Here is a 12,185-nt window from a genome sequence, read left to right as displayed (position 1 = left end):
TGGTCCTGAGTGGGTGGCTTACATGGGTGGTGTCTGGGGGCAGCCTGTGTCTGGTTTTCATTTGGATGCAGGCTTGGGGGTCCTGCCTGCCTCCCTTAGATCTCTCAAGGACTTCTCCCTAGAGCCCATCCCTGGAAGGCTGGGGTGCTGGATGTGCTAGTCCGATCTCTTTCAACAGCAGCTGAGTGAAGCCTAATTTTATCTGGCCCTGGGTGTGGAGGAAAGGAAATTTACTGAAGAGTCTGAGGCTACCTCTAGTTCCAGGCACAGCTGGGGCTCAAATAGCATCATCAGAAACTATCCTTGACGATTTCTCCCTTGTCATTTGTAGGAAAAACATTTCATCTGAAAGCTTTCCTCAAATCTCAGCGTGTCCATTGAGGCAGAAGCTAAGAGGCAATTGCAAGCTCTCCCGGCTTCACTCAGCAGCTCCCTGGCTCTCCCCATCTCCTGTCCACCTCTTGTAACTCTGTGTTCTCCCCCTCCTTGCTCCTCGGGCCTTGTTTCTGCTCCCATCTGTCCAAAGCCAAGATTTCCCCTGCTCCTTCCTAGGAGTGGGACTCTTGTGTCAAAGGTGGTAGCTTTAAGTGAGTGAAAGTCGCTCATGTCCAACTCTTTGCAACCCCATGAACTATACAGTCCATGGAATTTTCCAGGCCAGAATACTGGAGTGGGTAGCCATTCCCTTCTCCAAGGGATCTTCCCAACCCAGGGATTGAACCCAGGTCTCCTGCATTGCAGGCGGATTCTTTACCAGCTGAGCCACCAGGGTAGCTTTAAACCAGAAGCCAAAATGACTCTGCTAGTCCTGAGAGAAAGAGCCAGGACCCCATTCAGGTGCCAGAAGTCCAGGGGGCCTGATGAGAGATGTTAAAACATGAGGAGTCGTTCAAGAAGTGACCCCTCATGGTGGTTCACACATGGACTCTGGGCCAGACTGGCTTCAAATCCAGGCTCTGCCCCTTCTGTGATCTTGGACCAGTAATTTAACCTCTCTCATCCTCAGCTTTCATACTTACAGAATGGGGTCGACGATATCTACCCCACTGGGTTTTGAAGATCTTAAGAGTTTCTGTTTGTAAGATGCTTACCACAGGGGCTGTGTGTTCACTGTGGAGCCCTTTATCCCTTTGTTCTTATTCTGTGAAACTTCCGTGGTCACTCCTCCACCCCCCAAAGTTCCTCTCTTGTCCCTCTGGACCACTCCTCTGACAAATCATAGCCTCAGAACTTAGACTGCACTCTGAGGACTCAGACTCTTTTATAAACCTTTTAAAAAGCTATTTTCAAATTAGAATAATGAACATACATTTCAATCATGTAAATAATACAGAAGAACTTTGTAATACTTAAAAAGCCCCTCATCCAGCCATCTCCCTTCCATCCCTCAGTCTTTTCCCCAAAGGCAATCCCTTTGAATTCTTGCTTCAGTCCTTTTCTTCCCCTTCCTCTGTTCAGCATCTTCCGAGGCCAGGTACCGTGCTCAGGGCTGGGATATGACTGTGATGCAGAGGGGCAGAGATCCCTGCCCTCCCGGTCTCTGGGGAAGGTGATGGGCATGACATCATGTCTGGTGTGAGAAGGGCTGCGAAGAAGACTAAGACAGGTTAAGGGAGACAGACAGTGATGGAGCGAGGAGACCTGAGGTGATATCTGTGTTGAGACCTGAATGAACAGAGGAAGTGAGTCACCTCGATATCCATCCTGCTAACTAAGAGCATTCAGGCTTCCCAGGTGGCTCAGTGGTGAAGAATCTGCCTGCCAATGCAGGAGGTACAAGAAACACAGATTGGATCCCTGGGTCAGGAGGATCCCCTAGAAGAGGAAATGGTAACTGGCTCCAGTATTCTTGCCTAGAAAATTCCATGGACAGAGGAGCCTGGTGGGCTACAGTCCGTGGGGTCACAAAGAGTCTGACTCAACTGAGCACACACACAAATAAAAACGTTGACCCTTATTTCTGGACGTAACAATTTTAAGCATCTTTGATTGACTTCCTGCTGCAATAGATGCAAATCTGATTCACTTCGACCCCACGCCTCCCCTCTGCCATCTGCCCCCACAGTCGAGTTCTGTTGCCGGGTCCTAGGCCGCCTGTGTAACCTTTGTGCCTTAAAGTGATGTATCAACCCTTTATTCTCAGTGCCTGCACCTTGGGTTCCACTGTAGGAGATGAAGGGTTTTCTCACCACAGTCTTTGCTTTCCTTCCACCTCCCAACCTCTAACAGGCTCTTTTTATGCTTTTTAGCTCCTGTCTGCCGCTAAATTTTTCCAGCTGGAGGCTTTGCAGCGACACTGTGAGATTATCTGTGCAAAAAGCATCAATACCGACAACTGTGTGGATATTTACAACCATGCCAAGGTAATCAATCCCATTCTCGTTGTCCAAGCATGCCCCATGCACTTTTGTGGGAGAGGCTTTCTCTGCAGATGCTCTGAGTCTGGGCAGAGGGTGGATGCTGGGTCTGTGCATTCAGGCCGAGCTGACCTCGTTCTTCCTAAGGTCTGCTTCCTGCTCTAAGAGAGATGTCTTTCCCTTCTTACGCCCCTCCAGAATACAATGGAGCAGAAAGCCAGAAGTTTTAAAAGCATAGACATCCTCAAATTCCAGCGTGTGCATGAATCACATTGTAGGCTCTGCTTCAGCAGGCCCAGGCTGGGCCCTGGTTCTGCATTTCTTATAAGCTCTCAGGTGAAGCCTCTGCACCTGGTCTAGTCCACAGGCCACACACTTAAGCAGCAAAGTTCTGGAACAGTGGTTCTCCAAGCGGTCTTCAATCCGGCAGCACCAGCATCATCCGGGAGCTTGTCGGAAATGCACATTAGAGGCCCCACTCAGACCTACTGAGTCAGAAACTGGGGGGTGAGGCCTGGTCGTGTGCAGCTTCGCAAGCCCTCCAGGTGATTCTGGGGTTGTTCATGGGGGAGAACCATTATTCTGGAACTGAGGTTCCCAACACTAGCTGCATCGAAGAATCAGCTGGGCACTCACTTAAAATCCCCATGTCTGGGACCTCTCACAGACCAATTCATCAGTATCTGGGGGTGGAACCTGGGAAAAAGAGATATTTTTTTTCATAACTTCCTGGGTGACTCTCAGATGTGCCAAGGTTGAGAACAGGTTGTCAATGCTAAAGAAGTCCAAGGAGTCCTCCTACTCAGGTGGACCCAACACCTGGGGAGACATTTGGAATCTCTATTTGGCCTTTCATCCCAGATCTCTGCTGGGGAATCCAGGAATCTATATTTTAAGCAGGCTCCTAGGGCGACAGTTGTGATTTCAGCCCTAAGACCAATCCTCACTCCAGTTTTTGGAGTAAAATCAGTGAACCACCAATTTCATCCAATTTATTTCACAAGTGGAGATTAAAATCATGTGGCCAGGTGCCACTTCATTTTGGTTCATGTGCTCAGGACAGGGGGATTAGCATCTGCTAGAAAGAAACAATGAGATGAATTAGGAGTTCATTTAAAACAAAGCATGCCTCTTTGATAGAACTGGAGCTCAGCACATATGCCTCCCACATCCACAGTCTGTAGAGGAACCACTGATGTGAATAACAGTTATTCTGCTTGTTGTTAAAAAAAAAAACAAGTCGTGGTTGAGATACTATTTTGTCTTAAGTCAACATTCTCTAAGCCCTTTTCATGTACAGCCCCTGTGCTTAGAGCCTTGTTGCATTACCTTTTTTAATGCTCACCACAATCCTTTCATTAATCCATGTTGTAATAAGGAAGCAGAGGCTCAGAGAGGTGAAGTAACTTGCTTAAGGTCACACGACTGTGACTGAGATTTTTTTTCCACTGTGGTAAAATATATGCAATGTGAAACTTACCGTTTACCATGAAACTTACCATTTCTAAGTGTCTAACTCAGCGGCATTAAGTACATTCACATTGTTGTACAACCATCATCAATATCCATCTCCAGTACTTTTCATCTTCCTAAACTGAAACTCTATACCCATTAAATACAAGCTCCCCATTCCCCCCTCCTCCATGGCCCCTGGCAGCCATCATCCTACCCTCTGTCTCTATGAGTTCTACTGCTCTGGGTACCTCATATTAAGTGGAATCATACAGTATTTGTTTGGCTTATTTTGTGGCTGGCTTCTTTCATTTAGCACAATGTCTTTAAGGTTCATCCATGATGTAGCATGTGTCAGAATTTAGTTTCTCTTGGCTACTGTGAATAATGCTGCTGTGAACAGGGGTGTGCAAATATCCATTACAGTCTCTGCTTTCGGTTCTTTGGGTGTATATGCCTAGAAGGGTAAACCTCACTTCAGAGCACAGGTTCTTCCTTGTGTTTACAGTCTGGCCTAATACATGTTTGAAATATTTGTGATAATTCTTGATACTCAAAAGATTTTCTGATTGGTCATTAGTAAATCAACAGATACAGGGAGGCTACTTGCTCCCCACTAGCAGTGGGTGTTTTGGTTAAATGAGGCTTTTACCAAAACCTGGTTTCCTGGGACACAACAAAAAAATTTTTTTATCTTAAACTGGTTACTTTGCAGAAAAAGCATCCAGAGAAAACTCTCTACCCAGGAAGAGGGCCTGATTAGTTTCACCTTCCTCTGCCCCGTCCCCTGGCCATGGATGCCCAAATTGCCCTGTGAACCCCACATCCACAGTGGCTTTGCCGTGGCCTGTGTCCTTGGGAATGCAGCAAGGCCTGCACGCCACAGCCCCATTTTAATCACTTCAGCCTCCTTGGCAGGCAGCTTCTGTAGCTCTCTTGCTATTTAATAACATAGCCAACGCAACGTGAGCCCGGACTGGGAATACGTTTGTGCTACAGGCTTACAGCACCTATGGCAAAGAACTGCCTCTTTCATGTATGTGCCTCTGCAGCCAGAGCTTGGCCTTTTGCAGACGCCAGCCTCTGCCTACCCTCTCAGCCTCATCCTGGGACATTCCAAGGTCAACACCTGCCCTTCATGACCCCGTGCCCCCTCTATGCGCTGCTTCCCCTGTGCTGTGGATCCTGCAGCATTGACAGTCACCTGCCATGTGGATTCTGTTACTGGCAGATTGTGCTGCAGACTGAGGCTGGTTTAGTAAAAGAGCCAGAAAAGAAAGAAACCAACACTTGGTTTGGAACCCTCAGAAATACAGGCATTTAGGTACTAACAACCATGTTTCAAATATCAGCAAGTTCTTGGCAGCATTACTTCTGTTGTGCACATAACCATTGGCGACATCTGTGGAGTTTTATTGAGAAGAGAAGTCCAGCCCATAAATGCATGGCTTCATCATCTTTGTTTTCCTAGCAAAGCTGTCCCAAACTATTCAGTCATGAAGAAGAGGCTCTGGAGCCTCTGATGGCTCTTGCAGGGTGTCTTTCAGCTTGAGAAAAAGAACAAGCCTGTTCATCAAATTGAATCTAAGCTAAGGCAGTAAACTCAATGGGGCACTGTGATGAGAAGAACATGGGTTTGGAAACCAAGGGATTTGTTCCCTAGTATTTATTGAGTGCCCACTATTTACCAGGAATTGTATACATATTTGAATGTGTGTATTCAGATGTGTAATACACATCTGGTAAGACATGGTCTCTGCACTTGAAAAAATTTTGTCTAGGACAGGAGTCAGCAAAATTCTTCTGTGACGATCCAGGTAAATATATTCACAGAGGCCATGTGGTCACTTTGATCCTCCTCAGCTCTGCCTTTGTAGCGCAAAAGCAGCCAGAGACAATATACAAATGAATGGGTGTGGCTGTGTCCTAATAAAACTTTATTTATAAAACCAGATAGTGGGCCACATTTGGCACTGAGGCCTGTAGTTTGTCAACTGTTGGTCTAGATGGTGAGAGTTCCAGTCCCAGTTCTGTCTGTAATTAGATATGTAAAAGTAGGCAAGCATATGATGTATAGTCACCATTCAGTAAATATCACCATGTATAAACTTAGATCAGATCAGTTCAGTCGCTCAGTCGTGTCTGACTCTTTGCAACCCTGTGAATCACAGCACGCCAGGCCTCCCTGTCCATCACCAACTCCCGGAGTTCACTGAGACACGTCCATCAAGTCAGTTATGCCATCCAGCCATCTCATCCTCTGTCGTCCCCTTCTCCTCTTGCCCCCAGTCCCTCCCAGCATCAGAGTCTTTTCCAATGAGTCAACTCTTCGCATGAAAGTACTTATTATTCTCTAATTACACTAGCTTACAATAAGAAACGCTCCTATACAAAGCAAGTAGCTAGGAGTGGTAAGAGAAGGGGACTCTCTGTGTCCCCAGAATCAGAGATAGGCAACTCTGAGCCTCAGTTTCCCCACATGTACAATGAGGCCTTTTCTCTGTAACTCAAAAAACTGGATTCATCTTGAAAGAATTAAAACATTCCTAAATGGCAACCCACTCCAGTATTCTTGCCTGGAGAATCCCAGGGATGGAGGAGCCTGGTGGGCTGCCATCTATGGGGTTGCACAGAATCGGACACAACTGAAGCGACTTAGCAGCAGCAGCAGCAAGAACTCTTCCAGCTCCAGGATACTATGCATCTGTGTAACATTTGGGTAATAACAAACCTACTCACTTGATAAACCTCAATAAGCTCCCTAAGCCTCTCACAGAATAAGCTGGTATGTCCATGTCTTAAATACTCAAGAGCATGGTACTCACTAGTCCAAGCCCCCACATTTTGTGGTTTGGGAAACTGAGGCCCAGAGAAGTGATTTGACCTGCCCAAAGTTGCATATGATTTTTATGAAGACAGGTCATTGGCTCACTGAATTATCACATGGGGTCAGTGAGTTCAAGGTTACAGGCTTGGTCCTACTATGGGCCAGTTAGCTGAACTAGGTTCTGTAGATACAGCCAATTCCCCTTATCCTAACCTAGCCACTACTTTGTCCACGTGGGACCCTGGATATAAATGAGTGAGATGAGAGTAATAATTATAAATAGTGTACATTTAGCATGACAGCTAATATTGAGTGAGTGCTGATGCTGACTGCAAACAGCCACTGTTCCGAATGTGCCATGTATCACCTCACCTAAGGCCAGCAACAGCTTATTAGGTGGGTATTATTATTTGCCCCCATTTTAGAGATAGGAATACTGGGACACAGAGGTTCAATAGCTCACCCAGCAGCAGATGGCTGGAATGGTACAGTCTGGAGTAAATTCCAGAGCCCCCTCCCTCAGTGCCCTTGCTATCCTGCCTTCCCTAAGTGTGCAGATGACAGAGTCCCACCATCAGTTACGTTCCACTCAGTACCCCCAACAGGTCCATGATGCGAGGACATAATTTCCAGTTTGAAAATAAGGAACCTAAAGCCAAAGGCCAAATAAAGCAGCTTTGGTACAAATTCAGAATGGGGGAGCCCTGATTTGAATCCAAGTCTCCCACTCATTCCTCCATTGCCCTGTTGGCACTGCCTCATTATCATTCCACCATCCACAGCAAGCAGCTGGAAATGCATCTGTGGCTTAATGGACCGAATATCAGGGAGTTCAGAACAAAGAATTCCACATTCAGATAATTTAGATAATTCAGCATCTAAATAAAGCAGCAGGATATCATCTCAGGGAGCACATAACTAACTTCTGAGCATGCAGCTCATGGCAAGAGAGAGACTTGCAAGCTTTGAAAACCAAAGAAAAGGCCTGAAGACAGACAGCCAGCCCTCATACCCACATTTGTTTCTTCATCTCAAACATGAATTCCTCTAGCAAGCACGTTTCCAAGATTTAATGGTATCAGGCTAGAGGCAGTGCATCCTAATGGTTAAACACACAGCCTTCAAGACTTGAGTTACAGGGTTCACCTCCTGGTTCTGCCTTTGACATGTTGTCTGAATTTTTGTCAGCTACTCTCTTGTCTCAGTTTCCTCATCTATAAGTCAGAGGTGGTAACAGTACCTGCCTCAAGGAAATTTGAAGATTAAATGAGATGATGCACATAAAGTGTCTAAGCATGATGCTCTCAATACATATTTGCTGCTGGTACTGTAACTGTGAGAGTGAACTGCTCATTCACACATTCAGCAAATCCGTACGGTGTCTGCCGTCTGCCAAGTCTTCTGCTTGGGGTTGTAACATGAGGCAGGTTGATGTCAGCCCTGCTGTATTGGTTTAGTCTGTCAGGAACTATGTCTCTCCATCAGTTTCTCAGCATTAGCACTATTGATAATGTGAGCTACGTAATTGTCTGCCGAGGGGTCTGTTATCTGCATGGTAAGATATTTAGCAGCTTCTATGGGGGCTTCCCAGGTGGCGCTACTGGAAAAGAACCTGCCCGCCAATACAGGAGATGTAAGAGATGCGAGTTTGATCCCTGGGTCAGAAAGATCCCCTGGAGGAGGGCATGGCAACCCACTCCAGTATTCTTGCCTGGAGAATCCCATGGACAGGGAGCCTGGAGGGGTGTGGCCCATAGGGTTGCAGAGAATCGGACACAACTGAAGCAACTTAGCATGCATGCATCATGTAAAGAGATTAGAACTGTGTCTGCAGGCAGGGAGAGGGCTTGCAGAAGCACAGACAGACACTTCAAGCCAGCTCCAAACTGGTACCTCTCACACAGCTACATCCTCTTAGCCAGAGCAACTCACAAGGCCAAGGCGTGGAGAAATGAACTCAGCCCTCCGATGGGAGGAGCTACAAGGTCATGTCCACTGGGGTGAATACAATAAAGGACGCAGAATCAGGGCCACTGTCGCGGTCAAGCTACCTTAATAGGTATTCACCAGAATATAGATGAAAACAGGTGCTTTCAGAAACGTAACCATCTCGTGCTTCCTCTCCACAGTTTCTTGGAGTCACAGAGCTGTCAGCATATTGCGAAGGCTACTTTCTCAAAAACATGATGGTCCTTATCGAAAATGAAGCCTTCAAGCAGCTCCTATATGACAAAAATGGCGAGGGCACGGGCCAGGATGTGCTGCAGGACTTACAGAGGACGTTGGCCATCAGGATTCAGTCAATCCACTTGTCATCTTCCAAAGGTTCTGTTGTATGAGACGTCCGGTCCAGGGAATGTTCCCCGGGGACTTGCCAGTTCTGCTGCTGCGTTGGCTTCACACGAACCTGCAAATCTCACCTGGCATCTGTTTTTGGCTGAGCCAAGGAGCTGCCTCTACTGCCTCAGCTGCTCTTGACAAAGCAAATGCAGCTCTCGTGAGCTCCTGTTGAGAAACAAAGGACATGTCACTGGCCTACAGATCCGAGTGCACCCGGATCCAGAGGTAGAAGGCCGGGGGGCAGCCACACTGGCCTCATCTGAAAGCCCCCCTGCGGCAGTTGGACACCCCTTGCCAAGGGCCTCTGCCCAGTGGGTGGACTGAGGACTAAAGGTCATTCAGGTTCCAGGCTGACAGTTGGAGAACTTCACCGTACTGACCCTGAATAGCATTATATTTATTACACATTAAGGACCTTAGTAGCTGCAGTTCCGTAAGAGTCAACATGATAGCAAATTGGTGAGACTGTTACCAATAACGAAGACAAATTTTTAGGGGTGGGAACTTTTTAAAATGTTCATATAAAAAACCCCCAAAACAGGGCAGCCTTGTAGTTTAAAATATATTTCTAAAAGCTTAACAGTTCATTTTCAACTGAATTGTGTTTAGGGATCTGTGTTTTGAGATTTCTTTTCTTTTTTGAAGAAAAAAACAGTAAGTAGCAGATCTGTACTGTATAAACATGCATCTGACAAGATATTGCTGATATTCTACACAAGGTGAAATAATAACCTTGCCTTAGTGATCATGGTTACACAAAAGAGCTGCACTGCCAACAATTATCTCTAACTCAATAGTTGAAAAAAAAAAACCTGCATGCTGATTGTGGTTTCGGGGTGAGAATAAAATCCCCCCACATTAAAAAATTCACACATGCATTTGCATGGCCCGAACCTGTAAACTGTTATGTTTGTGCTTCATTTTTGCCAAGGTAAAAATGTCCCATCACTTCTTGCTAAAAGTCCATTTGGTGAAACTAACATATCCATTCCCTTCCATAGTTATGAATATCCCTGAGATGCTGTTGCAGAAATGTGTTCATAGATGATGCTGCATAGGGGATGGGGGGCGGAGCACGTTGGAGAATTTACTATTAATCCCAGAGTTCTCTCTGTATTCTCAGAAGATGTTAATAGTTTGTTACTAGCCAGAGAATATGACTATGTTAGATTATTTTTAAAGATGAAAGATGTATGATAGGATGGATTCTCTCTGTATTCCAAGAGTGTACAGTATAGGGTTATCTATAATGAAAGTTTATATCGACAGGGTTCCGTTTGCTCTGCCATATATTATAAGCAGAAGAGATTAGTGAAGTGCCACAATATTCCAAACAATCTCTGAGTTGCTGCCTTTTCTTTCTTGTCCTTTCATTTGAAACCTAGATAACATGCGGTTAAAAACTAGGAGAATGACTCTTACCCTTTGGGATGGCAAAGTTTTGTTGATAAACATATTTCCTAGCATGCCTTTGGGAACTTGTGCACAGACCCCAGAGTCTAAAGGAGCTGCTGTTCAAACGTTGTACTAGCCCCTGAGCCGTTGTTCAGAGGACCAAGGTCAAGTCCTGTTTCTTGGGTATGACCCATGGCGTACGCGGGCCACGTCCGTCTACAGTATTGGCTCTTCTCTGATGCTGATGCAAGGCTTATCTTCCACTTGGTCATTTGCAAACCTCCCCAGCCCCTACCATCCAATGAGGAAGGGGGAAAAAACAAACTGTCTACAGAGGAATCCAAGTTACAGATACACAGCATGTCCTGAGTCTTCGCTGTCTCTCACCTCCTCCTGTCCTCAGAGATGCTGCCTGGATGTTTCCTTAACTGCGCCTGACTTCCCTGTGAATGTCTGATGCTAGCTCAGGGCCTTTGGGCATTGATTATGTACAGTGGCAACTCCTGATGGGCTTCTGTTATAGTTTGGTGTGCTTTCTCTGTCATTAAAAGAAATGATTTTCCCAAGCCGCGCATTGTTTTTATGGTACCTGTGAACTCGTACCCAGCTGTAGCCTAAGAAAGTCACTCGGTTAAGAAATTGGAAAAGATGACCCGGCAGGAAAAAAGTCAAGGGAAATGAAGGCGCTATCTAGAAGGCACAAGATAGGTGCTCGTGTCGCTGAGCACCTTCTGCTCTGCCAACTAGAACTTGGCTAACCAAGCTCTAGCCCCCTGGGACTGCAGACACCTCTGGGTGCTACCCTTGGATTTCCTTCCCGTCAGGCAGAGGACATATAGGTGCCGCTTGGAAGCACTTTTGCCTCCTGCAGTGAACACGTCCGCAGAGAGTGGAGTTCTGAGTGTCACTTGCGTGCCTTGACCAAGATTTGGGAGGGGAGGGGTGGGAAGTGGAGGAAAACAGGTTGTCTCAACCTGGCATGCCCTGCCCCAAGGGCCAGCATGAAATGATGTTTATGGATGGGGGTAGCATTCTGGGATTGGGGTGAGGGTCATGGAGGGTCAAAGTTCACCCTTGGGAGGTCAAACCAAGTCTCCAGCTGATCCCCTCTGGCTCCTGACCCAGCCCAGGTCTGGTGGAGAAGAGGACTCTTGCTGTACCCACTGAGACCTCTGGGGAGCTGGGGAGAGGCCCAGGCAGTCCCCTGGAGCCTGGGACAGTGAGGCCCAGTACACAGCAGATGTCACAAGCACCTCTGGCAAGGGCTGGTCACCCCTGCTTAGCACTCGACATCTGTTTCTTCTTTAGGAAGCAACCCAAGCAACTGAGTGCCAGGGACCAGAATTCTGAGTCAGGCCAGGAGAACAGAAGGTCGGTTTATTTTTAACTGTGCATCACCCTCTGTGTAGCATCAGTGTGAAGAAGGCATTTAATGTGTTCCTTTTGGAAGCTAAAGTGTCTGCAACATTTGCCTTTCACTTGTCCGGCAGGGGGCTTTTTCACTCAGTTCTTAGCCACTGTACAAGGGCCCCTTAGTATCTGGGGGAGGCAGGGGAGCCTCCCCACCGGCCACTCAGCTCCGTGCACCCCTTCCGTTTGCAGTGAGAAATCACATGACTCCTGCGCCTGCAGCCACAAGTATCAATACAAACGGCTCTACTTGGCTTCTGCTGCCCCCTCCCTCTTAGCTTACAATGGTTCTTATATACACCAGGTTTGAGTGCCACCCATTCTCCCCTGAAGAAGGATTCTTCACCCAAATCACACCAAGATAAAGGTGTGAGCTCCCAACACAAGAAGGCAGAAGCTGGAAG

General features: G+C 46.8%; 1 protein-coding gene across 3 annotated transcripts in view; it reads left to right on the top strand.

Moving 5' to 3' along the window:
- The window catches only part of ABTB3 (ankyrin repeat and BTB domain containing 3), a 334,406-nt gene extending 323,476 nt beyond the window's left edge, over positions 1 to 10,930 (top strand). For all 3 annotated transcript variants that reach the window (XM_070370211.1, XM_070370213.1, XM_070370212.1), the window contains 2 exons: positions 2,250 to 2,363; positions 8,766 to 10,930. In XM_070370211.1, coding sequence (XP_070226312.1) covers positions 2,250 to 2,363; positions 8,766 to 8,975 — 324 coding nt within the window. In that variant the 3' untranslated portion in view covers positions 8,976 to 10,930. The remainder of the gene's footprint in view (positions 1 to 2,249; positions 2,364 to 8,765) is intronic.
- Positions 10,931 to 12,185: the final 1,255 nt, after the last annotated feature.

This window comes from Bos mutus, chromosome 5, assembly GCF_027580195.1.
Source record: "Bos mutus isolate GX-2022 chromosome 5, NWIPB_WYAK_1.1, whole genome shotgun sequence".
Classification (NCBI taxonomy): Eukaryota; Metazoa; Chordata; class Mammalia; order Artiodactyla; family Bovidae; genus Bos; species Bos mutus.
This window is presented reverse-complemented; position numbering and strand designations above follow the sequence as displayed.